Below are 27,057 nucleotides of genomic sequence, written 5' to 3' on the forward strand. Positions count from 1 at the left end.
CTCTCTGGTGTTATCGGTGAACTAGCTGTTAAAAGAATTGGCATTTTTCTCTGTGAAGAGTTGGGAGGTGTGCAGATGAAGGCAACCAACATGATAAAGGGTCTGGAAACCAAGCCTTATGAGGAACAGTTGAGGGAATTTGGTATATTTAGACTGAGAGGAGATAGGATAGCAATCTTCAAATATCTAAAGGACTGTCACATGGAAGATAGAGCTAGCTTGTTTGCTCCTGCTCCAATGGATTCAAGTTACAAGAAATGAAGAAGAATAGAAGAGTTTGGATTTGATATCCCGCTTTATCACTACCCGAAGGAGTCTCAAAGCGGCTAACATTCTCCTTTCCCTTCCTCCCCCACAACAAACACCCTGTGAGGTCAGTGAGGCTGAGAGACTTCAAAGAAGTGTGACTAGCCCAAGGTCACCCAGCTGCTGCATGTGGAGGAGCGAAGTTGTGAACCTGGTTCCCCAGATTACGAGTCTACTGCTCTTAACCACACTGCTCTTAACCACACTGGCCCTAGTGAGATTCTCACTAAATATCAGGAAGAGCTTTCTGACAGTAAGAGGTGTTCAACAGTGGAACAGACTCCCATGAGAGGGGTTAGACGTGCCTTATTTGGATATTTTTAAGCAGAGGTTGTTGGATGACCATCTGTCATGTATGATATAGTTGAGATCCCAGCATTGTAGGGGGTTGGACTCGATGACCCTTGGGATACCTTCCAACTCCACATTTCTATGATTCTTAGCAGATAAGCAGGAGGGTCCCCAAATGCAGACAGGTTGCATTACAACATTTTGAAGTGAAATGATACACATCACCATTTAAAGACCCCATAAGACTATTGTCTACTTCACTTGATTACTCCAAATATCTCTGAGTATAAAATAGCATCACTTCTCTGGCAAAATGTAGCCTATTTATTTACAGGTCAAATTTGAATCTCCCACTCTTCTTGGTTGAAGAGTAGATATGGGAAGATATTTTAGGGGGCTTTCCCCCCTGTGGAACAAAGCCGGATTTAAAGGTTTGCAGTGGTGAATGATTGCAACTCTTGATCCAGAGCCAAAAGCATTACATTACATAAAGAGTTTTTGTCTTCATTAGAATTAATCTGTACTAACCAACTGTCAGTTGGTGATGACAGTTTATTTCCCTCCCTTAACATGGCAACAGGACATACTGTACTTAATTTATCTAGATAGAGCTAGATATGAAAAGTAGAAACACACATACCTACATATTTTAAAGTCCGCTATCCATCATGGATGCCCACTAATGTACCATTTTATGAGTGCATTTTGCTAACTATCTGGAAATAAATTGATGTTGCTATCTACACCTGCTTCTATTTCTGTCTACATACAAAAAGCATCTGCATCTGTGATTACCTACGATTCCAATACAGTTGTGCCTCAGTTTACGAACTAAATTCATTCCGGAAGTCCATTCTTAAACCAAAACTGTTCTTAAACTGAGGCGCGCTTTCCCTAATGAGGCCTCCCACCTCCGGTGCCCTTCCACCATTCGGCTTCCGTTCTTAGACCAAGGTAAAGTTCACAAACCAGGATACTACGTCCGGTTTTGCAGAGTTCATAAACTGAATAGTTCATAAACAGGGCTGTTCTTAAACCACGGTACCACTGTATTTCCACACAGACAAAAATAGAATGCTCAGTGCTCTGGGAAAAGACAGAAGAACAGCAGAGAAAATAGAGGAGGGCAACATTCAGACATCATGTATAAGAAAAAGTTGAGTGAACAAAGTGTGACAGTTCCACACTAAATGGCTTTTGTGGACACATCCTAGAAATGTGTCGACTTCAGTTTAGATGAGTTTCTGTGTACACAAGGATTATGCCATTCCCCACTCTCTTTAACGTAAGCCCACAACGGTCTGGTCTACACATGCAGTAGATGAGGAGGTACTGTAATGGAAAGAAAGGGTTCATACATGATGGAATGCACTTTATCATTTCAGACTGTGTGTAGGGCATGTTTGTGTGTCACATTTTTCAGTGCCCCTGTAAGTTTGGGTTTTTTAAATAAATAAATAAATAAAACTGAAATTAGAAAACTAGCAACAGCAGGGAGGGAGTTTGGATACAGTCTCTTTCTGTGAGGGGCTTTTTTAACTTGCAGAAAGCTTGCACATAGATTAGTACATAATTTTTTAAAAATGTCACACACCCCACGAGTAGTCTGAATGAAGTATTACAGTCCACTGTACCACCTAAGGATTCTACTATCTCATTCTTTTGGTTGTGTAGATCAAAACCAAGCTGTTTATTGTATCAAAAAGTGATTTCTTTAAAATAAAAAATAGCAAGCATAACTTTTTAAGGCTATGCTGCAAAACAGTGTTTTATTCTGTCTTTCATTGCATTGCAATGAATGCTTGCCTGGTCATGTCTTTTGTTAAGCAGACTATTGGCTAATGGCCCAGAATGGCCAGGGTGACCTCTTCTCCAACAGGCAGGAAATAGCTGGACATTTCTTGAGTGTTATGATTGGAAGAGAGCTATCAAGAGCTGGATATTTTCAGAGTGTGGAACAGGGTCTTTGGCTACATTTTATACTGGATTTTAATTATGAGCTACATTAGGAGCTGGTTGCTGATTGGAAACTGGGATGAAAATACTGTATAATAAATTCCGAAACATTACAAGAATACCCATCCCCCCCCGACCTGTTTTGGAACAAGTTCAGTGAATATGTCCAACCTTATGCTCCTTTTAACATGCCTTAATAGTATTTCTGTAGGCTATCATTGGTTATACAGCGGTACCTCGGTTTACAAACACAATTGGTTCTGGAAGTCTGTACTTAACCTGAAGCGATCTTTCTCATTGAAAGTAATGGAAAGTGGATTAATCTGTTCCAGATGAGTCCGCAGAGTACTCAACCTGAAGTGTACTTAACCCGAAATATGAGTGTAATTGGTTCCGGAAGTCCGTACTTAACCTGAAGCGTACTTAACCTGAAGGGAACTTTCCCATTGAAAGTAATGGAAAGTGGATTAATCAGTTCCAGACAGTCTGCGGAGTACTTAAACTGAAAATACTCAAACCGAGGCATACTTAAACCGAGGTATGACTGTATCTATCTTTCTCAAAAAAAGAGAAAGACTTTTCCAAAGGAAGCAGGCAGCTTAAGGCTGCTATGACTCTGAATGGCATGGCAGGGTCTGTTGTGCTCAGAGCGGGAGGAAAGTCATCTTTGACTTACTTTCGTGGATAGTAATGTGGCCTCAGCAGGGTCGCAGCTCTGCCCTTGTGACTGTCAGCTTATAGCTGAGTCACGTGAGATGGGCATATGAGTGCAAACTGCAAGCAGATTAGCAGGAGATGTCACAAGCTGTTCAGTAGGACTGCTGTGCCTGCCGTTTTCCTGGACCAGACACTTCCATTTCAGAGACGCTTCAGAATAATAAATGGAACCGCTCGATTTGATCAACAATGCAATAGTGTTCTTCTTTTTGCAGGATAAGTTCGAGGTGAAAGCATGAAGACACGAATGACATTTCCTCATCCTCATATTTTATCCTTATTTTACTGACCAGAAAGAGAGTGAACTCTCCTTAGGTGTCAAGGTGAATCCTTGACTGAGGCAAGATTTGAACTCAAGTCTCTCATGCCTCTTTGAGGCTGAGGGTGGTTTCACATAAGCTATTTTGTGCTGAATTGTGATGCTACGTTCTCTAGGTTTGTATAGGGCAGCCACAAGAAAAATCATTCAGCCCTATATGTTCTCTGTGGTTCTTGCATCTTTTTTTTGAACACAGAAAGTCTTCTGGTTTTCAGAACAGAAAAGTATGATAAATTTCAGGTGCATGGAGGCCTTTTGTGCTCCTTTAGGACAGTATTTTGACATAGGCAGTGACATATTAGGAAAGTGAACCTATCACAGCTCACAGCACACATTTGTGATTAAATTTATGGCCCAGTTTTTGTTATTTTAATCAATATTCATTATTGCCAAAATGTTTTGGGGGGTGTTTTTACTTTTTGAAATATGGCAACCCTAATACATTTACAGTATCTAGAAAAGTGTTCCAGTGATCATGAAAGGTAAATTTAAAAAGTGAGGTAATAAAATGGCACTCACAACGATGTGTGCTGAGCTGCAAATGGCCCCACCCAGAGCAACTATGCCATGGCCACTGTTGTGAACAGAACAGAGTGAGATGTACAGATTGGAAAAGTGCAATAGTCCCATGAATGTGGAAAGTCCGTTGCAACTTCACTTATAATTTGCAATGCAAGATCAGTGACTGGGTCATATCCCAAGGAACCTCCTGTCTAGAAACTGCCTGGGTTGATAAAAGGTTGGCTGAATGACCACAAATGCATGGAAATTAAGAGGTCTTGTTCTTTATTGGTATCCACTATTGAACTAAAATTTTGAATCAGAGACAGCAAATACAGTCTCAGAGCTGCCAAACGATACTATGTCTCTGCTCAAGACTGTCATTTCAGTAACTGACAATCCCAGATCTGTACCCGTGTCCAGGACACATAACTCCATCTGCTAGAAACACTTACCGGTAGCTTTATATTCTATACATGCACATGTGCATATTAAGTTACCTAAGGCTAAGCTCTTCAGAACAAAGTTCATTACATAGCATTTAAATGAGATATCATGTAGACAAAGCAGAATGTAGCATCTGAATAACTCTCTCCTGCCACTAGATAGGTTAAGCAAGAGAGCTTGTAAAAATAAATAGCAATCTGTAGCCAATATATTTATTTACACAGCAAGTTAAATTAACCTGTAATGTACACTATTTTATTACAGTTATCACGGAAAACATTTATCCCTGGTGCAAATCCACTCGTGTTGCTTGTGGCAAACCATGGCTAGCTTGGCCCCATTATTCCTGAAAACTCTGAATGATTCATGTATAGCAGTGGTGTCCAAACTTTTTTCAAAGAGGGCCAGATTTGATGAAGTGAAGGGCCATAAGGGCTGACCAAAGGGCCAACCAAAGTTGTTGACCTTTTTTTAGGATTGAACTTTTTAAGGATTTTACCCCAGGAAATAACCTGCCACAGGGGCTGGATTAAACCGACCAGCAGGCTGATTAGGCCCCCGAAACGGACTTTGGACATGCCTGATGTATAGGAAACCAGTTTTCATGGTAGTTCTTTATACTTTGCATTAACGTACTAATTAGCAGCAGGCTGCTTAGTTACGTTACACTGACCACATCTGCACTTCACAGTAAACCAGAACCATGGTTTACTGTGCATGAATCAATTACACCTGCTCTTCTCCTCCCATAGTGCTGGGGAGAAACAAACCATGGTCTCTGGCTTAGCACTACATAAAAACCAGGGATCATTATTTGTTTCACTCAAAACCACTGCAGTCAGTGGGGCAGAACAGGATGGCTTACCAACACAGAGATTGTTGATGGTAACTGAAAAGGAGATGGGAGAAGCAGCAGGGAGGTTGGTGAGAATCAGATTTGTCCTGATGCTGAACTTGCACTGCACCAACCTGTCAGCTGTCTTGACCCTCCATGCAGTGACCTCCACATTGGGAAGCCAGGTAAGCAGCACCAAACCATTTTGAAGGCAACTGCTGCTCTAAACAAATCATGATGATAAGCCAGGTTTTGTACTTGGCTGGTCAAGAATAAACCACAATCCCTGGTTCAGACATAATGTTATGCCAGGGATTTAGGTTTGCATCCTCTATGCATTAGCAAGGAATGGAGCAAGACAGCCCAGATTGCTATGTTCACCACAAACCTTTAATTATGGCTTACTGTGATATGCAAACTGAACCTATATATTCATTATAAAAATAACACCCTACATTTAACACTGGGCCTTAAAAAAGAATCTGAATTGTCTTAGAAATCATTCTTAGTCAATCAAGCTTTCAAAACACTCCTGTGAGGTAGGCTAGTTCATCACCCCCTATTTTACAGATGGGGAAACTAAGGCACAATGTGGTGCAGCTACAACCCTATACCCACTTAACTGAGAGTAAGCCTCTTTGAGCCCAGGGGTTCAAAGACATGTATAGGAATTGCACAATAATGTGCCCAAAGTTATATTGGAAGTTTAGCAAGATGCAATCCTTCTCTCCTCCTAATTGAGGAAGACTCACAAAGGTTTTTATTTTTATGAATTACATATAGGAATGAGCTTCTGTTTGTGAATTGCCCTTCTTTGTACAATCCTGCACATGTGCAAAATATTGCAGCATGGGGAGAAATCAGGACCAGCACACAAGGTTACGGTACATACACAACTGGTTGGTTAATGTCAGTTCTGACAAGCTTCTAATATCTGTTGAAGGGTGTGGAGATTAATTCAAGGGTTCTCCTTTGTCCTTTCTTACTACTACAAACAAGGATCTCTGGAGTGGGGTACTTATATATTGCAAAGTAATGAAGATAAATTAGTCTACATATCGTGATACTTCTCTGCTCCATTTCCTGCATGGTTCCCAGCTTTTGATATCCCCCTCTTAATATTTACACGGGAGTCTTCATTATATATTTCCTCCTTTAAGAAAAGCCCAGAATTATTGTCTACAAAATTGTTTTTCTCTGTATGTGTTCCTATGTGTGCGTATTACATAACTGAAGATAATATTTCCTACATCTGACAAAAATGAGCCCACAAAACGTCCTGTCACAACAAACCTGTTCACCTTTAAGGCACCACTCTTTGCTGTTTTTGCATTCAGAATGAGCTTCAGGTTCATATTTCCAATGTTATTTGTCTCTACCGTAATTCAAATAAATAAGAAAAAACCAGAGTACCAAAATGTAGAGCTTTGCCTAAATCTGACCCTTATGTTGCAAGAAATAATCTTTTATGTTCACCTAGGCAGCCCTACTTCCCCAAAAGACAATAGCATTTAGTCCACTGAATCCCTAGCCTAGAAGATGTATAACCCCTGACTGAAAAAGTCAACACATCATTGTAAAGATGTTGGGGGGGGGAGGGAAGGTAACTTTCCTCCCGCAACATACAGGAGTTTGCGAGGAGGGAAGAAAGATAAAAAGTGCTTGTGGAAATACACCGGGATTCCTAGCTATCTGGCTCTGGTCCATGGGGTCAACAACTACAACCTAGCTATCATGTACAACCTCACTTGTAAAAGCAGCCTTCTTAAACAGCATCCTAAGAAAACCTGCTGTTTTCAAGACAGTTTCAGTCACCATCTGAAGCCCCTCTTTCTTATCAGGCAGATTATCTTGGGTGGTTTGTCCATAGTAGCTGCAAATACAAACCCTACAGGTGTCAGCTTGCTACCCCTTATAATAAAAACCACCACATTCCCCTTAAGGGTGTAGCAGTTTCCCTTGATTTCAACATTTCATAGCAAACCCCCAATCTACTCCAGATCCCTTTTAAAAGTGTAGACCTGGCCATCCTATTGCCAGCACCCACTTGTAAAAGACACATGCAGTGACTGAGATCCAAAGCCAACAGGTGCATGTTTTCAAGTATGAAAGTCAAGACTATCAAAAATTTAAGAAGGAATGGGAAGCCTAAATTAACTGGCACAGGTGAACGGTCTCCAAATAGCACTGTGTGCTGCAGTGCCTCCTTTCCAACACACTCACACTCCAAAGGTGCAACAGGACGGGATTGCTTTCTCAGAGGCCAAAAAGCCTCGAAACTCACAGTAGTCTTTAAAACATCTCCTGGGAAAATCACTGCCTTAGCATATTCAGCAAAAGACAGACCAGTATATTAAATTAAAAAATATATAGGTGCCTGGAAATATTACTCTTGAGTATTTGTCAATGGCATGTGTGTTTTGCATGATACGGAGGCTAACATGTCCCTTCAGCCCTTTCTTCCTTGATGAGTTAGACTCATTATTCAGGGACAAATGGACCACCATCTTGTCTTCCTTATCCTCCTCAGCCACCATTTGGCCTCTTGGGTACTCTTCTAGGCTATTGGTATCGGATTCACTGTAAACACCATCCAGCATCATAGTTTTTGTAGAAGGTATTCCACACGTGCATGGAAACTGAGAAAAGAGAACAATAAAAGGCAGATGAAAACTCAGGCATTGCCAAAACAGAACAGGGGACAAAAATTACACCTTGATTTTATACAGAGAATGCATTAATGTTGCAGCTGAAAATTGTATTCTCTCTTTTTCTGCAGTTTCCCAAAGTTATTATAAAGACACGCTAAACCCATACAGGTGTACTATCCATCTGCTCATGAAACCCTGTATGGGTTAAGCAAAGGTGAATTCAGGGTGAAAAATATTATTTGTGTGACATAAGATAACAATGTTTTAATTCTGAATTTTTGCATCCATTTGGACTTACATTTCCTTGCAGGAAAGGTTCAATACCAATTGTATAGGCATCCGGGAGATCCTTTAACTACCATATTTTTCTTATTTTCTGGAAGTCTGCAGCTCAAATAACCATCCAAATCAAAATTTGATTGAAAAATAGCTGAAGTTAAAGACAACCTTTCTTTTTATACAGTAACACTGACTTATATAAATGACTGTAGAACTCAGAACAGTGACCACACAAATTATACTTTTCCTTTTCCTACAATTAACAACAATATATGACTCGCCATAAAAGCAAGGTAAAAGATAAAGGTAAAGGACCCCTGAATGGTTAAGTCCAGTCAAAGGCGACTATGGGGTGCGGTGCTCATCTCACTTTAGGCCAAGGGAGCTAGCGTTTGTCCACAGACAAGCTTTCTGGGTCATGTGGCCAGCACTACTAAACCACTTCTGGCGCAACGGAACATTGTGACGAAAGGCAGAGTGCATGGAAATGCTGTTTACCTTCCTACCGCAGCAGTATCTGCACTGGTGTGCTTTCAAACTGCTAGGTTGGCAGAAGCATCCCATCCTCATCGTCAAGGGGGACGTGGGTGGTGCTGTGGTCTAAACCACTGAGCCTCTTGGACTTGCCGATCGGAAAGTTGGTGGTTTGAATCCGCGCAATGGGGCGAGCGCCATTGCGCCATAATAGCACAGCAGCCTGGACCCAACTCTATTCACACAAGTGGCAAACACAACAACTCATCGGCTTCAGATGAGGATGTGTATCCTCATTGGCATAAAATGATATGTCAAGCCAGCTGACTGGGGCCCCAAGTGAGGATCGTGTGGTTCAGCTGCAGATCCACCTGATCAGATTCCCATTGGCTGTATGTGTGGCTCTCTGGTTTGCTTTTTTAATTGTGGGAAAGATGCATGAGCTACCCCTTTGCACGTGACATGGAAAGTGCTAATGGGATGCATATGCCATTCATGCATCTGTTCTGGTCCCTTAATTAATAGTTAATTATAAAATTATAATTAATTAAGGTCATTTATAAGCTCCCTTCAGTAGCAGGAGTCTCAGGGCAGTATGCAATTCAGAAGACACAATGAAAACATAAAAGCAAAGCTACAGAGTCACAGAAGCCACAACTTCTGTGTAACGCAAGAGGCCCGTCTATATTTTGTATTGCAAGTGTCTAGCTCCTACTATTATATTGGCTGAATCCAGTTTTGAAATGAGCACCTGACTGGTCAGGGCTTCGTCATAATTCATCAGGAGTACCTAAAAACAATGCAGCAAACACAGTGAAATGCCATACTGAATTTCCCCCTTCTTACCCTCCCTATATTGTCTTTGCCAAAGTCCCAGGTTGCAGACTTCCCCAGTTCTGATCTTAGTTTCCTTCCCTCTGTTGTTCCTACTATCACCAACTCCTGCTTTTGTGGTGTCAGGGATTCGGAGTCAGCTTGAATGCTCTAGACAAAAATTGTTCACACACACACAGACACACAAGGGTCAGTTTTCCTCATTCGCATTCACTAGCCCCTTATATATTAGTCAGGTGTGCAGGAAGTGCTTCTCACCTTTTCTCGCAGCTTCCTCTGCTTTCGCTCTTGCACAGTGGTCAGGTAGTTCACGGCTGCGTACTCTATCACCGAAAGGAAGACGAACACAAAACTGACCCAGAGGTAAATGTCCACAGCCTTGATGTAGGAAACTCGAGGCATAGAGGCATTGACGCCCGTGATGATGGTAGACATGGTCAGTACCGTCGTGATCCCTGAAAAGGCCCCACACAAGTGTTAAGGATTGGGTTTAATTTCAGCCAGGTCTCATAGCTACAGGACCTGTTTTCAAAAAAAACCTATGGCTCAATGTGGTACATGTGAAGTGATAATAAAGAACAGAATCTGCTTGAGGATGTGAAGACAGTCAGACACCAGGCACACTGTGTTCAAAGGAAGAACTTGCAGATCAGTGGGTTTGACTTGAAGGAACATTGGACCCCCTGGACTATTTTAGAATTAAATAACTGTCAACAATCATCTATTATGAAGCTGAGCTTAGTTTCAGTGTTTATCATAGGGTATTAGTCTCTCCCCATTTTAGTTTGCAGAATACGGTAATTCAAGAATGAGAAACCTGTTGACCTCCAAAAGTTACTGGACTGCAATTCCCATCTGTAAGAGAGAGGGCTTGCAGAGAGCAGCCCACTCTGCTTACTTCCATCAGATGGGAGAGCAGCAGCAAGTCTGGGAGTTCAAATCAGGAACAGGAAGGGTTAAGACGGGTCCAGGGCTCTGCAGAGTCCTGGTGGCTCAGCTCCAGGTTGGTAGCAGGGAAGCAGGGGAGGAGCTAGCTTCAGCAGGGGCTGGAAAGGAGGGAGGAGGGAGAACGGCACCTCAGGAGCCTGGTTTGGGACCACGGAGGACCCATAGAGCAAGGAGGAGGGGCATTTGGATGCCCAGTCTTAAAAGGGGGGTCAGAGCCCACGAGACGCCATTGTGGGCTTCTGCCCCCATGCAGAGCAGACATGATTTGAGACATCTCACCACTGTATATAGCATGCACAATAAAACTATGAAAATCCAGAGGATGTGTGGAGTGCTTACTCGGGAGTAGCCAACACCCCATCTGTGACAGCAAGCCCACAATCTTTTGATGGCTACCCCGAGGGGAGAGACCTGGGAACGTGGCAGCATCTAAATCGGAAGAGAGAAATGCCAAGGAAGGATTGGCACGCGTGAGGGGAGCAGCAGAGAGCAAGCTGCAGCCAGCACCCTGCAACTATGGAACGGCTCAAGCACCAGGTAGGCACCCGGGCACAGGGGAAGCCAGGCTTACTGAACTGAGCAGCTCTGAACACAGCCAAGCCGGAGGAGCGGAGGCTGGACAAGCAGAGAGGACACTCAGGAGGGCTGAGGAGCTGATTGCCACCACGGGCCAGCGCTTTGTAGGGCGACCCTCAGCACAAGCTGGCTCTAAGGCTGAGAGGCATGGTGGCGTGGAAGTGCAGGAGGCTGAGAGGCGAGTCCGGGCAGAGGGGACAGACGGAGGGGAAAGGCAGCGGCCACAAGTTCCCATACAGTCCCGGGGAGGCAGCTGCAGCCCAGCACAGACCCCTCCAGCCAGATGTGATGCAGAGGGACAAAGCCCGCGCGTGGGTACTTTCAAACGCTGACGCGGGAAAACAGAGGGAAGAGAAAGGCGGGAGATGCCTTTACAATGCACCCAGCCACTTGGTGGAACACTGCCCCCAGAGGAAGGAATGGCGAGAGCAGGCAGGCACAGACACAAGCCTGGATGCCAGATCAGGAGGGGAGGGGCCAGGCGGAGCACCAACAACTGAGCCCCACAGCACGACAAAGAGATGGAAGTGAGTCTGCAGCTGCCAAGAGGCCAGACCCAGGAGACAGTCGGGCTTCTCCGCAGGGGCAGCAGCAACGATTTCCTATCGGTGGACTTGGCTAAGCAGAATCAGATTCCCATTTTCCCAAGGGAGCTGCCCATGAGCGTTTTGACCGTAGGCGGCCGGGAATTGCAGGAGGGTGAGTTCACGCAACAGACCCCCTCTCGGAAGATGACAGTGAACAAGCACTCAGAAGTGCTAGCTTTGGACTTAATGGACAATGACCCTGTGGGCAGCCAGCGCCGGGGAGATCTCACCTTTGGAGATGCAGACGGCAAGGAGCACTGCAGGAAAGGAGGAGAACACCGAGAGAGCGCAGCCACTGTGGCCATCGTGAAAATGAAAGAAGCCGAATCCTCAGAGACGGGGATGAAGGAAGAGGAACTGAGCAAACTCACCAAAGAGGACACTTTTACCCAGAACATAGGGAGGGACTTGAGGGAGGGAGAGGGGGCAGGGGAAGGGCTTGCAGAGAAAGAGGGGGTTACTCTTTAGCAATGGAGCCTTGGGTATGCCCCAAAACTCCCTCAGAGGGAAAATTCTCAAGCAATATCACGACAACCCCACGGAGGGGCATGCAGTACACGTCTTCACGAGGCTCACACCCAGTAAGGCCAGTCTTGGGCGAAACCCCAGAGCCTTCCCAGAGCAGGGGGAGGGGGAGATTGGGGGACCACCTATTGAGGCATGGGGTGAGAGGAGGGAGACAGTACACCAACAACTGGATGGAGACGTGGCAAGGGGCAATGAGGCTTACAAGGAGGGGGCAGACCATCACAGGGGACTGGAGAAGGTCTTCCATGGAGGGGACAGGGTCTGGCTGTGGTCAGAAGGCCTTCCCATGGGGGGAAGGGGGAAGAAGCTGGCACCCAGAAGGCTGGGGCCCTTCAAGGTTCTGACACAGATCAACCCTGTCACCTTCAGGGGGGAAGTACCTACAGCGAGGAAGGTCCATCCCGTGGGTCAAAGGTCTTTGCTCTCGCACTTTAGGGAAAGCCCAAGGTTCAGAGGACGTGACACACATCCAACACAAGACGCTGACAGGAGGGAGGGGGAGGAAATCACACAAAAGACACTAGACAGAAGGGTGGAGGGAGAAGGCAGCCAAGAGGTTCCAGAAAGAAAGGAAGAGGAGGAGGTCTACAGTGCCACAGCGAGCCCGGGCTCCCGGTGGGGGGAGGGGGGTTAAAATGTCTGATGGCCAGGCAGGGCACTCCTGCTTCCCAAAACGCGGAGGCAACCACGCACACCATGCAAGGGGAGGACCGCACACTGGAACTGCACGCTCCTTTCTCCCACAGACCCAAACCACCACACGTCAGTAGCACAGGGAACACAGAGGGGGAGGGCGATCCCAGGTGGGGAGCAGGGGAATCGCAGACCCAAGGAGCCCTCCGGGAATCGGAAGCAATTTTCCAGAGGGAGGAGGAGGATGACAACGGAAGGAACTACACGGACCAGCCACCCAGCACCGACTGGGAACAGGGTTTTACACACACTACAGAGGAGGAAGACCTGTCAGGCTTCCAGCCCTCTTTACAGACATCAGACCAGGCAAACCAGGCCTCAGAAAGGGGGGAGGGGGGAGCCTGGAGGGGGGGTGGATGTAAGAGAGAGGGCTTGCAGAGAGCAGCCCACTCTGCTTACTTCCATCAGATGGGAGAGCAGCAGCAAGTCTGGGAGTTCAAATCAGGAACAGGAAGGGTTAAGACGGGTCCAGGGCTCTGCAGAGTCCTGGTGGCTCAGCTCCAGGTTGGTAGCAGGGAAGCAGGGGAGGAGCTAGCTTCAGCAGGGGCTGGAAAGGAGGGAGGAGGGAGAACGGCACCTCAGGAGCCTGGTTTGGGACCACGGAGGACCCATAGAGCAAGGAGGAGGGGCATTTGGATGCCCAGTCTTAAAAGGGGGGTCAGAGCCCACGAGACGCCATTGTGGGCTTCTGCCCCCATGCAGAGCAGACATGATTTGAGACATCTCACCACTGTATATAGCATGCACAATAAAACTATGAAAATCCAGAGGATGTGTGGAGTGCTTACTCGGGAGTAGCCAACACCCCATCTGTGACACCATCCCATCAAAATCCAGGGTGGTATAGTGGTTAGTTTGTTAACTATAACCTGGGAAGCCAGGGTTCAAATCTCCTGAGTGACGTTGGGCCAGTCATTGCCTAACCTTAAAAAGGTAAAGGTAAAGGACCCCTGACAGTTAAGTCCAGTCGCGAATGACTCGGGGGTTGCGCCGCTCATCTCGCTTTACTAGCCGAGGGAGCCAATGTTTCTCCGCAGACAGTTTTTCCAGGTCATGTGGCCAGCATGACTAAGCTGCTTCTGGCGAAACTAGAGCAGTGCACAGAAACGCCATTTACCTTCCCACCGGAGCAGTACCTATTTATCTACTTGCACTTTTTTTGGCATGCTTTCGAACTGCTAGGTTGGCAGAAGCTGGGACCACACAATGGGAGCTCACCCCAACCTTAGGTAAAGGGACCCCTGACCGTTAGGTCCAGTCGCGGATGACTCTGGGGTTGCGACGCTCATCTTGCTTTACTGGCTGAGGGAACCAGTGGGGATTAAATGAGGGGGGAGCCATGTACACCATCTTGAAGAGCTACTTGGAGGAAAAGGTGAAATATAAATGCACTAAACAAATAATCCTTACTGACCACAGGTCATGCTAGTTGAGGTTGCTGAGAATTGAAAGCCCAACAACACCTGGGGGACCACAGTTTCCCTGGCCCTGCAGTAATTAGACTCTGCCTCTCACACAACTTAGGTCCATTAAATCCAATGAGTCTACTCTGAGTGTAACTTGGTTGGATATAGCCCATAGTGACTCTGTAGTTTTCCTTCCCTTGTATCCAGCTGTGCCGTCCTTTATAAAAGTTGAGAGGAATCACTCACCTAACGATACTCTAGCAGGCACAGCCCTGCGATCGATCCAGAATGACACCCAAGATAGCATGACCATGAGTGTGGCTGGAAAATATGTTTGCAGCAGAAAGAAAAAGATGTGGCGACGTAATGTGAAGTTAATGTACAAGCGATTGTACCAACCTGTTAGGGAGAAAATGGCAGCTATTAAAAAATGTGTGGTAGGCCCCCTTATGGTGGTATGAGCAATAATTAGGTGAGGCATAGTATGTAATACAGAGATAAAAGTCCAGCAAAAGGGGAGGGGGATAAAGGATGGTTCTGAAAGTACAAATATAGAAGAACAGAAAAAAAGACAAGGGAGAAATACTAATATTATGTCCTATTATATAGATAACACTTTCTGTGTGTGATTAAATTTAAAGAATTCATTTTGACTTCAGAACAAGTTTCTATTCTCATTTTACAAATGTGGAATGAGACTGAGAGTGAGTTTGCCAAAGGAGTGAGGCACTTAAACTGTTAGTATTAAACTACCATATAAAATGACGCTTTTGTTCCTTAACAGCAGGTTTGGGGTCATTAACAGAGTGCCTTTGTGCTTGTGGAAATTATTATCTTAGAAGACTGCACAGCTTTTGGTAAACTTAGTACCATCCATTGAACTCGTGTTTTCACACTTCTTTTTTGCATTTCCACATTGAAACCTACATTATATAGAATGTGGGGATGATTTTAAAATGGCTCACTCATGCTTTGATTGCATCCATCCATGCATGCAAATAGCATGAGAAAATTTCAAAGGTGCTTATTAAGGCCAGACTAGAGAATAAAAAAGAGACACCTGAATGCAAATCTATCAGTATGTATAGTTTGGCCCTTAGTATTATGCTCAATGATTTTAAAATACCCACAGAGGACAGACAGTATAGTGTTTAGAGTATTGGACAGGGATTGGAGAGTTCCAAGTTGAAATCTCTACTCAGCCATGATGTTCGCTGGATGACCTTTGGCCAGTCACTATCTCTCAGCCTAACCTACCTCATAATATTGTTGTGCAGATAAAATGGGGAAAGCTTTGAACCCTGCCCTTCAAGGAAAAACAGGATGGTGGTGATGGTGATGAACAAAAGACAGAAAAGGGACTAGTGAAATTTTATTGGCATTTCACTAGGCAAACTTGTGAGGTTGGGTTATAAGCGTGGCAGGCATTTAGAAGAGGGTTAGAAAGAAAACCTGATACCAGTGCTACTATAGAAAGCGAGTCTGGAGGTTGTATGAAATTTTTGTATCAAGAACTGAGACAAGGAGATTTTCTCATCTGTTTTTAGAGATTCATTCCCATTTTTCCAGTACAGCATCAGATCTTCATCTGTGTAAGCATCTGTGGAGGGTAGTGATGGGACAAAAATAATATTACATTTATAGGTCAACAGCAAAATAGTGAAATAGTCAGATGAATCGATGGCTTAATGTGAGAGGACAATAAAATAATCTGTTGTTTTTTTAAATATAAAATGGACCTGGGTGCTGGCTAGTACTGATGCTCTCCTGTATTTTTATCTTGAGATCTTCAGATGAAGGGTGGTATATAAAAAATAATAATCTCACATAACTAAACTGGGGTTCTTAAGAAAACAGGCAAACTTGGACAGAGGAGGAGGAAGTATTATTACACAAACATGCTTGATTAGTGTATCTCTATTCTCAAATTTAAAAAAAGGTTTATGCAGCAATCCTACATACATTTATTCAGAAGTAAATCCTGTAAGCTCAATACGATTCACATTCAAATCTGCTTAATCCTATGCACATTTACCCAGAAGTAAATCCACTCTTTTCGATTGGGGTTATTCCCAAGTAGGATTGGGTGAATCTGTCGATTTTGGCTTCTCTCTGTTTCTCATTTTCACAGTTTTAAGTTATCCACATCATCAAGAGTTTACTGTTAATTTCTCACAATATACCGTTCACAGTTGTGTATACAATTTCTTTATATATTCTTTATATAAGCATTTTTGAAAAGCATTTTGGTATGTTATTTTTCACACGTATATGCACTCATATGTGCATCTTTGTACAGATTTGCTGGCTGGAGAAATGCTTTGCAAAATTTAGAGAAGTGCGGATCTCAAAGGGTGGCTGTGTTTCAGTGATGATGAGATAGGTTCTCCTTCAAATGCAAACTAAACCGAATATCTCCCTATTCCTACTTCCAAGTAGCTGTACATAGGATTGTAACCTTAATGTTCCATCTCTCTTCTTCAAGGACTTTGGGAATAACAAATCTATAAGTGTGGTGTGCTTGGGATCTTTTACACCTTTTTTTTTAAAAAACAACAACACGAAACTGTAATTTTAAACATTGCACACTACCCTGAGTGTTACTTTTGTTCCAGACAGGTGAGACATGTACACATACATACATACATACATACATACATACATACATACAATTTGTTAATTCTCAGCACTCTCACCAGATGACAGTTCCCAGGATTCTTTGCACAGCAGCCATGAAAATTGCACTATTATAGAAACAGTATCATTTGTAATGTACATATACACAAAATTGTTGGAACATGGCATGGCCAAACGGTAATACTAAATAGGATCTTGCCGTATACCATGAGTGGTGAACCTTTTTTCAGCCTGAGGGCAACCTTCCAGAGGACACATGAATGTAAATTTTATGGTTCACAGAGCAATTAAGCCTCTTCCAGAGTCAGGCATCCTCAGCATTAACACCTGCATAATTGAAGCATGCCTTTTCCACCTCCTAGACTCCATGGTTTGCAGGATGTTCCATTGGTTGCCCCTCGGTTACAGTGACATAGACATTTGCCTAGACTTATATCCAGTCTCTGGTATGCTGGATTCTATGCTCGATCAGCTCTTATATGACTACATTTATTGGCTTGTGGTGAACAGCCACCGGCAGATCCCATGGATCCTATGTTCACTTTAACATGCACACTTCAAACAAATCCATAAGGAATTGAGTAGACATTGCAGATAGAAACATGAATGCCACATACAGCTTTCGAGCTCCAGAGTACAGGTCTGCGAATCTAGCGGAAATCGGCTGAAGTCCATGTTGCACATGGCTGTAACTGTGATCCTAGAAATTCCAAAAAGAAAAGTCAGGTTTGCTAGGTAGGGAATAGGACTGAGTCACAGGTGCAGGGAAAATATAGGAAGATAGCACCCTCCCCAATCTCCATACTTGGGGCAGGCTGCAAGTTTTAATTGATTCAGTTTGTAGATTAATAATATTACAGTGTAATTGCAGATTAATTAGTGGAACTGAGATAACCAAGATCACAGTGGAGACCACATGCACTAGGTTTTTCTCCTCCTTTCAGATATTATATTCATTCCTGTTTTGCCACATGCTATACAGCGGAAGAAGGGCTCCTGAGTGTGTTAGTTAAAACACCCGCCAGATATTAACCATCAAATATTGTTATTACAGTACACTGTAGAGCTATTCCAATATATTTCTGGGCAAACAATACAGTGCTGTTCACACTGAGCTAATTGGTGCGCTTTTCACCTCATACTATAGAGCACATGGCCATCTGGGAACACCCGCAGCATGATGTTGTCAGTGGTTGTGTCATGAATGAAGGATCTCTTTGAGTGAACGAAGAAGACATCTGGCACCCAGATCTTCTTCACCAGCCTCCCATCGAAAGTCATGCTTTTGTTAGTATGACTGGGAAAGGAGAGGCGCTCATCCTTCCAGTAATGCCTCAGGTACAGTGTCATCGTAAAGTCCTGCAACGAGAGGAAGAAAAAGGGGAGAAAATGTGTCTTGTGATTATACGCTCCACACATATGAAAAAATGAGTAGAATGGATGAGGAGAAAGTCCAAATGATGTATCCACTGCTGAGGACCAAATATCAGGTACGGAATCACTGTTTGTCTTCAGCAGCATACCAGAGGACTGAAATGCCTTTCTTGCCCTCCTTACTTGTTTACCTGTTTATGAACACACTAGTATCCTGAAGCCCGTTAAATTAACGGGTGCTAGAACGGTGACAGGATCGGGCTGCGCTCACAGGCAAAACCGCCTGTTTTTTTGGGGGGGGGCTCATTCATTCATTCATTAAAATATCTGGGTCCTTTTTTGTAGGGGGAGGGGCGACACACATGCCGGAATGCGCTTTAGGGCGCAGCTGGAGGAAATGGGAAAGCGCTCCAGCAACAGATCGAGCCGAGGGAGGAAGGGAGTTGCTTGCATCGGCTCGCTCCTTCCCCGAGGGAGCCCAGAAACAGAGGCTGCCGCCTGTTGCCAAAGAGGGCGGGGACAGCGCAGCGCTTCTCCTCAGACAAACCGGGGGGATCACCTCAGCCCCTCGCCCGCCTCCCTCGGCCAGCCTGAGGCGGACTCAAACTGTAGGCCCCGCCCCCCTGCGAGTGAACCCAGGCAGCATTTCTCCTCGGGCGGGGGGGAGGTTTCGAAGGGGAGAGAGATAGGAACGGAGAGAGGGGGGGAACACTTGTGGCGGCCTCGCTAGCCAGGAACGTGGCTGGCCCACCACCAACACCAGCCCACCAACCACCCTCGTTAATTTTTAATTGCTGCTGGGAAGCGTAGTTTGAAAGGCGGCCAGGGGGCGCCGCCGCCGCCGCCACTGAGGCCGAGCGGTTCTTTCTGCCTCCATCTTGTGACTGAATTTGTGGCCGTCTTCCGCTCCTCCACCCCCCGCACGTTGCTCTACTTGGGCGCCGGTGCTCCGAAAGAGGGAGCTGAGGAGGCGGCCGCACATTTGTCGCCTGTGGCCGGAGTGAAGAGGCTGGAAAGGAGCCCAAGCCTGGAGCTGGTAAGGGGAGGGAGCCGAATGCCTCATGTCTCTGCGTCCAATCCCTGTGCCCGTGGGGCACATGCGCAGGCAGTAGCGTGGACATAGGGACACAGGGACTGGACGCAGAGAGACTTGTATATTATTTTATAGGATAACACACATAGCTGCTTCTTTGTTTAAAGCCAAACCTATAATGATATCTCTATCCATGGTAATCTCATAACGATATTAGTTGTAAGAAATAATTAAAAGTCAAGAGTGGGATACCTTACCTTCATCTGGAAGCAAAATATGGGTTTTTTTTCTGACTAGGCACAAGTAATCAAACCTTAATTGAAAATTACATACCATATCGACCTCAGAAATACTGTCCAAACTTTCAACCTGCACATCCACCCCGACAGGAATAGCAGGGCCTGTGACAGAATGAAATTGAACTATTAAAAACTACTTATTATCTAAAAAACTATTCTTATACAAATATTTACAGGAAATGGTAATTAAATATGACATATGAAACCACACCATATAAATATCTTATTAATATCTTAACTATTAATATCTATCTGCAGCATTTCATAAACATCCTTAAAAAAACTAGTCCTTAAATATACATATTAATATGATCTCACAAAATTTTCCAAAATATACTATGTAACTGAATATAGTAGGCTTTCTATAGCTGCATAGAATCTAGCTCAAAATTGGATATACTACAACAATGGAATTGCTGGTGTTGTAAGATTTTTGCTTATAACACTGGACTCCATTTATTTATTTATTTTCCTGCTTTTGTTTTGGATATTATTACATATCTGACTGCTTCCAAGCGTTAGTTAACTGTAGAAATGGCTAATGCGCATTTGACTTTTGTAAAGTCTACATCCTGACATCACACACAAATCAATAGTGTTTATGTTCAAACATAGCGCAAAGATATATATATATTTAAAGAGTATCCTGCTGAGTAGTATTATAAAATAGCAAGAATCGTTTAAAAAAAACTACAGCCAGGGTGAGCACTTTTTATAGAATCAAAAACAATATAAATCCATCAGCCTCAAGCCCTGCCTGGGTGGGTTTAGAAGGTTGTCTGTGCTGCAGACCATACTGTTGAATTAAGCATCTGGTGATGAGTCACAGGAAGATGTCAAGAGATTTCTGATCTCGCTAATCCTTGCGGTCATTAGAAAGCTGCTAGGTTTTTAATCCTGTCTCTGCTTCCAACTACACAGTGGTAGAAGGGGGAGGTTGGGGCGGGGGAGAAACGCTGCTCCAGATGATTAGTTAAATTCATCACCAACTAACACTGTAGAGGGGGAAACAAAATAAAACTCTAAAGTACAGGAAATAAAGGGTTGGGAAGGGAAAAGAAATGGAAAACCCGGAAAGTATCTATTAGAGATTCTAGGATGAGGAATGTCTCTTACACAAGTCCCTATCAAATGAGCAGCTGGGGACCCCGGGGTGGTGGTGGTAGGAGCTGTCTGGTGATTTTTTGCCTGTGGCCCCCAGTCTTAGCTTGCTTGGCTTAGAATCATAGAATCATAGAATCATAGAATCATAGAGTTGGAAGAGACCACAAGGGCCATCCAGTCCAACCCCCTGCCAAGCAGGAAACACCATCAAAGCATTCCTGACAGATGGCTGTCAAGCTTCTGCTTAAAGACCTCCAAAGAAGGAGACTCCACCACACTCCTTGGCAGCAAATTCCACTGCCGAACAGCTCTTACTGTCAGGAAGTTCTTCCTAATGTTTAGGTGGAATCTTCTTTCTTGTAGTTTGAATCCGTTGCTCCGTGTCCGCTTCTCTGGAGCAGCAGAAAACAACCTTTCTCCCTCCTTTATATGACATCCTTTTATATATTTGAACATGGTTATCATATCACCCCTTAACCTTCTCTTCTCCAGGCTAAACATACCCAGCTCCCTAAGCCGTTCCTCATAAGGCATCGTTTCCAGGCCTTTGACCATTTTGGTTGCCCTCTTCTGGACACGTTCCAGCTTATCAGTATCCTTCTTGAACTGTGGTGCCCAGAACTGGACACAATACTCCAGGTGAGGTCTGACCAGAGCAGAATACAGTGGTACTATTACTTCCCTTGATCTAGATGCTATACTCCTATTGATGCAGCCCAGAATTGCATTGGCTTTTTTAGCTGCTGCATCACACTGCTGACTCATGTCAAGTTTGTGGTCAACCAAAACTCCTAGATCCTTTTCACATGTACTGCTCTCAAGCCAGGTGTCTCCCATCCTGTATTTGTGCCTTTCATTTTTTTTGCCCAAATGTAGTACTTTACATTTCTCCTTGTTAAAATTCATCTTGTTTGCTTTGGCCCAGTTGTCTAATCTGTTAAGGTCATTCTGAAGTGTGATCCTGTCCTCTGGGGTGTTAGCCACCCCTCCCAACTTGGTGTCATCTGCAAACTTGCTCAGGATTCCCTCAAGCCCATCATCCAAGTCATTGATAAAGATGTTGAACAAGACTGGGCCCAAGACAGAACCCTGTGGCACCCCACTAGTCACTACTCTCCAGGATGAGGAGGAGCCATTGATGAGCACCCTTTGGGTTCGGTCAGTAATCCAGCTACAAATCCACTGAATGGTAGCATTGTCTAGCCCACATTTTACCAGCTTCTTTACAAGAATATCATGGGGCACCTTGTCAAAGGCCTTGCTGAAATCAAGATAGGCTACATCCACAGCGTTCCCTTCATCTACCAGGCTTGTAATTCTGTCAAAAAATGAGATCAGATTAGTCTGACATGACTTATTTTTCAGGAACCCATGCTGACTTTTAGTGATCACAGAGTTTCTTTCTAGGTGCTCACAGACTGTTTGCTTAATGATCTGCTCTAGAATCTTTCCTGGTATTGATGTCAGGCTGACTGGGCGGTAATTGTTTGGGTCCTCTCTTTTCCCCTTTTTGAAAATAGGGACAACATTTGCCCTCCTCCAGTCTGCTGGAACTTCGCCTGTTCTCCAGGAATTTTCAAAGATTATTGCCAGTGGTTCTGAAATCACCTCTGCCAGTTCTTTTAATACTCTTGGATGTAGTTCATCTGGCCCTGGAGACTTGAATACATCTAAACTAGCCAAGTATTCTTGTACTACCTCCTTACTTATTCTGGGCTGTGTTTCCCCTGCTGAATCATCTGCTCCATATTCTTCAGGTCGGGCGTTGTTTTCTTTCTTGGAGAAGACAGAGGCAAAGAAGGCATTGAGGAGTTCTGCCCTTTCTCTGTCCCCTGTTTGCATTTCACCATCTTCTCCTCTGAGTGACCCCACTGTTTCCTTGTTTTTCCTTTTGCTACGGACATACCCATAAAAGCCCTTTTTGTTGCTTTTAACCTCTCTGGCGAGCCTGAGTTCATTCTGTGCTTTAGCTTTTCTGACTTTGTCTCTACACGTGCTGGCTATATGTTTGAATTCCTCTCTGGAGATTTCCCCCCTTTTCCATTTTTTGTACATATCCCTTTTAAATCTTAACTCAGTCAAAAGTTCTTTAGATAGCCAGCCTGGCTTCTTTAGGCACCTTCCATGTTTCCGTCTCATTGGTATTGCCTGAAGTTGTGCTTTTAATATCTCCCTTTTAACAAACTCCCAACCATCATGAACTCCCTTCCCTTTTAGTATTACTGTCCATGGGATTCCACCCAGCGTTTCCCTAAGTTTTCTGAAGTCGGCTTTCTTAAAGTCTAGAATTTGGACCTTAGTATGCTTGGTTGCTCCTTTCCGCTGGATAATAAACTCCAGAAGAGCATGGTCACTCCCACCTAATGATCCTGCCACTTCTACCCCACTAACCAAGTCATCACTATTGGTTAGGACCAGATCTAAAATGGCTGATCCTCTTGTTGCTTCTCCCACTTTCTGGACAATGAAGTTGTCTGCAAGGCCAGTGAGGAATCTGTTCGACCTTATGCTCTTGGCTGAGTTTGACATCCAACAAATATCAGGATAGTTGAAATCCCCCATTACTACTATCTCACTTCCTTTGGAATGCTTGGCCATCTGTTCCAGGAAGGCATCATCTGTGTCCTCAGTTTGGCTTGGGGATCTATAGTAAACTCCCACAATGAGATCACTGTTGTTTTTCTCTCCCTTAATTTTGACCCAGATACTCTCAATTTGGCTTTGAAGTTTTAAATCCTGGATCTCTTCACAGGTATACATATCCCTAACATATAAAGCTACTCCTCCTCCTTTCCTGTTTGGTCTATTTCTCTTAAATAGATTGTATCCCTCTATTACTACATTCCAGTCATGAGACTCATCCCACCAGGTTTCAGTGATGCCTATTATGTCATATTTAGTTTGCTGTACCAAGAGCTCAAGTTCATCTTGTTTATTTCCCATGCTCTGTGCATTAGTATACAGACATTGAAGACCGTTGATCATTCCCCCATGTCTCTTATTTAAGGATATTTTCGTCCCACCACTAGGTCTGCATGCTGCTTGCTCCATTTGGTCCTTGACATTTGGATGATCATCTTCAGCATTTGATAGACTCCTACCTTCAGGACCACTGTCTCCCTCCCCCACATAAGTCAGTTTAAAGCCCTCCTGATGAGGTTTTTGAGTTTTGTGGCAAAAACATTCCTCCCAACTTTTGTGAGGTGCAGTCCATCACTTGCCAGAAGTCCATCTTCAAGAAACTGCAGACCGTGATCTAGGAATCCAAACCGTTCCTGTTTGCACCATTTGCGAAGCCAGTTGTTCACTTCCCCTATTTTTCCCTCTCTCCCTGGGCCATGTCGTTCAACTGGGAGGACAGAAGAGATGACAATTTGTGCATCTAATTGCTTCAACTTCCTGCCCAGAGCCTCATAATCATTTTTGATCTTCTGTAAGCTATGGCTTGCAGTGTCATTGGTTCCCACATGCACCAAAAGGAAGGGGTATTTGTCGGTGGGTTTTATGATTCCTTGCAGCCGTTCTGTTACATCTTTGATCTTGGCCCCAGGTAGACAGCACACCTCTCGAGACATCTTGTCAGGCCCACAGATCACTGCTTCTGTACCCCTCAGTAGGGAATCCCCAATCACCACTACACGCCTCTTCATAGGCTTGGTTGGGATTCTTCTATGTGCTGTCCCTTCCAAGGTTACCTGCATATTTCCAGAGGACTGACTTGGTTGCTCGTCTTCATATTCCTCATCAACTGTGATGAGGGAGAGATCCTCAGGTGGAGTCTGTTCCTCGTCTTCCATGAGCACTTCAAAACGGTTGTGTAATTCTAAGCACTCAGAGCGATCCCTGGGCCTTCTACTTCTATGAGTCACGTTCCTCCATACATCTGGCTGCTGTGTTGGGGAACTGACCTCCTCCTCAGGGAGATCCCCTGTCTCCTCCTTGGTGCAGACAGTGTGCTCTGCTGCATCCAAGAAAAGCTCCAGCTCTTTAATTCTCTGGAGCGTAGATACACGCCCCTGAAGCTGCTGCACCTTCTCTTCCAGAAGGGCAACCTTGTTTTCCAGTAGGGCAACCAACTTGCAATTGTTGCAGGTGTAGCTACCCACATCCTTTGGCAAGAAAACAAACATTGCACAGGAATTGCAGGTGACAATGGTTGTTCCCTCCACCTCCATCTTGAAAACCTTGAGGTCAAGGGGGAAAGAGGAAGAGGCCTAGGTCCCCCCTAACAAACGTATGAGATTTGCTGCCCTAGGTCAAAAAGATGGGTCACCCAGATCCAAGAGGCAGATCCAAGAGGCAGCAGCCCTAGAAAACCAGCACAAGCACACAAACAAGTAAGAAAACAAATAAGCACACAAACTTACTCACACACAGCCCCAAAAGACAAAACCACAAAACCTACAGAGTGTCTCCCAAGCTCAGCTCACCTTCAGGCTTCTCTGTCCTAGTAAATATAAAGCAGGGATGGGAAACATCTTTCCCTTGCAGCCCATCAGGCTGAATTCCCTAGAGTGACTGCATACCCAATAGAGGGTGATGCCAATGCCAATATACTAATAAGCCTGGCGCCTGCACAGGTGCTAGCCTGGGGTGAGAGCCCCTGAAACAGGGGAAAAAAACAGTGCTATTTTTCTAGAAAAATAGGTGCTGGAGTTCACCACGAACTCCTCCCTTGTTCTCTTAAAATAGCAATGGCGCCCACCTGAGAGGTGCCAGAACTGAGTTATGGCTGGAAAAAAAGCCCTGCGAAAAACCATCTATTTCAGTTGGGGGGGGGGTGAGAGAGACCTTCTCACTGATAACTTTGCTCCCTATTTCCATCAGTTCAGACTTCCGTCTACTTTTTAATGTGTAGAATTTTGTTGTTTGCTTGAGCCTGTTCAGGACTTCCTTCAAGTGACCTATTTATTGAGCATTCTTCCTGATTTGCTTGCACAAAGCTTACAGGGAGGGTAGATTCCTTCTGATTTGATTGCAGGGAAGTGATACGGCAATGAGCATTCGTCCTGATTTGCTGAATCTTAGACAAGTCAACTCTATTAAACACACACACACACACACACACACACACACACACACACACACACGTGTATATATGAGAGAATGAATATGAAGAAAGGATGTCTGGCAACTAGTGTCAGCTGTGGTGGGCCCTGGCATGACCCACAGCAGCCCAGGTGTCGATGTGGGGTGTGTTTGCTGCTACCTACATCATCTGCCACCCTGGGGTGGTCATTCGGGAAAGCAGGTCATTTGGGGAAGCGGGTGCTGGGCTGGGCTTCAGCTGCAATATCTAGCCTTAGCTGCATGACTGCAAAGGAGCTTCTTGGGAGCCAAGATCTTGTAAAGAGATGGGGGGCTGGGGGCTGTCATAGTGCTTTGAAGAACTTGCTTCTCTCCACCCCCTCATCTCCACCCCTTTCACATACTGCAATCCTACATCTGAATGAACCCAGCAGGGTTGACGTCACTCCAGCTTTTACATTTGTGTACACAACAACATTACGTCAGTGATTCAGCATGGATGACTGGAAGGTTCTGTAGGTTAGGATTAAGTTCTGCTGGCAGGGCTCTGCAGAGAAGCTTATGCTGCCACACCTGCCCACTAGGCTCCAGGCTGTGGTGGCTAATCCTGTCGTTCCGTGAGCAACATTTGCTATATTTTTGTTTTCAAATTGTGATTGGATTTTAGATCTCCTTTAAGAGGCAAGAGATTAATAATCTGGGAGACTGAAGCCCAGACTTGACCTTGCATGAAAAATAAGCACAGTTTCAATTATACCAATGATCAAGTACAAGGTACCTCCAGTCCACTTTGATTTGGAATGTTTTATAGATTTCATTTCAAGGAAAGGACATGCTAAATTTGCTTGTGCTCACTCCTTCACTGAATCAGTGACCAAACAGCATCAAAAGAGAGCACAGTTACAGTGTCTAAACAGTGCAGAAGTGTCGTGTGCACTTCTTTTGACAATGTGTCCCCAAACCTGCAAAAACGGGAACCGGAAAGGAAGGCACATGCAGCATTAATCTAACATAGAAGCTACCAGAATATACACAAGTCCAGATAAGGGCACAACTGAGCCACCAGCCATAGGTGATGGAAGGCATTTTGCACCACTGAGGCCATCTGAGCCTCAAGCGACAGCAAAGGCTCCAGAAGTACCCCCAAGCTACGTACTCTTCAGTGCAGCCCCATTTTTATCCGCAGAGCCCTGCCCTAGTGCCCACAGGGTCATCTCCCCTGCCTCTCCCTGCT

At 44.6% G+C, this 27,057-nt stretch overlaps 1 protein-coding gene across 2 annotated transcripts in view; it reads right to left on the reverse strand.

The window, feature by feature from the left end:
* Window positions 1–6,109: 6,109 nt before the first annotated feature.
* LOC118082254 (gamma-aminobutyric acid receptor subunit rho-2) overlaps window positions 6,110–27,057 on the reverse strand; it is a 28,588-nt gene continuing 7,640 nt past the window's right edge. The window contains exons 3-10 of one of the 2 annotated variants that reach the window (XM_088667202.1): window positions 19,726–19,793; window positions 18,121–18,344; window positions 17,603–17,685; window positions 15,808–15,948; window positions 14,595–14,747; window positions 9,869–10,065; window positions 9,623–9,760; window positions 6,110–8,011 (exon numbers count right to left, since the gene is read on the reverse strand). In XM_088667202.1, the coding sequence (XP_088523328.1) occupies window positions 7,703–8,011; window positions 9,623–9,760; window positions 9,869–10,065; window positions 14,595–14,747; window positions 15,808–15,948; window positions 17,603–17,685; window positions 18,121–18,344; window positions 19,726–19,793 (1,313 nt within the window). In that variant the 3' untranslated portion in view covers window positions 6,110–7,702. The remainder of the gene's footprint in view (window positions 8,012–9,622; window positions 9,761–9,868; window positions 10,066–14,594; window positions 14,748–15,807; window positions 15,949–17,602; window positions 17,686–18,120; window positions 18,345–19,725; window positions 19,794–27,057) is intronic. The other variant, XM_035109399.3, reaches the window with a different exon arrangement.

The sequence above is a fragment of the Zootoca vivipara genome, chromosome 3 (assembly GCF_965207765.1).
Source record: "Zootoca vivipara chromosome 3, rZooViv2.hap1.1, whole genome shotgun sequence".
Lineage (NCBI taxonomy): Eukaryota > Metazoa > Chordata > Lepidosauria > Squamata > Lacertidae > Zootoca > Zootoca vivipara.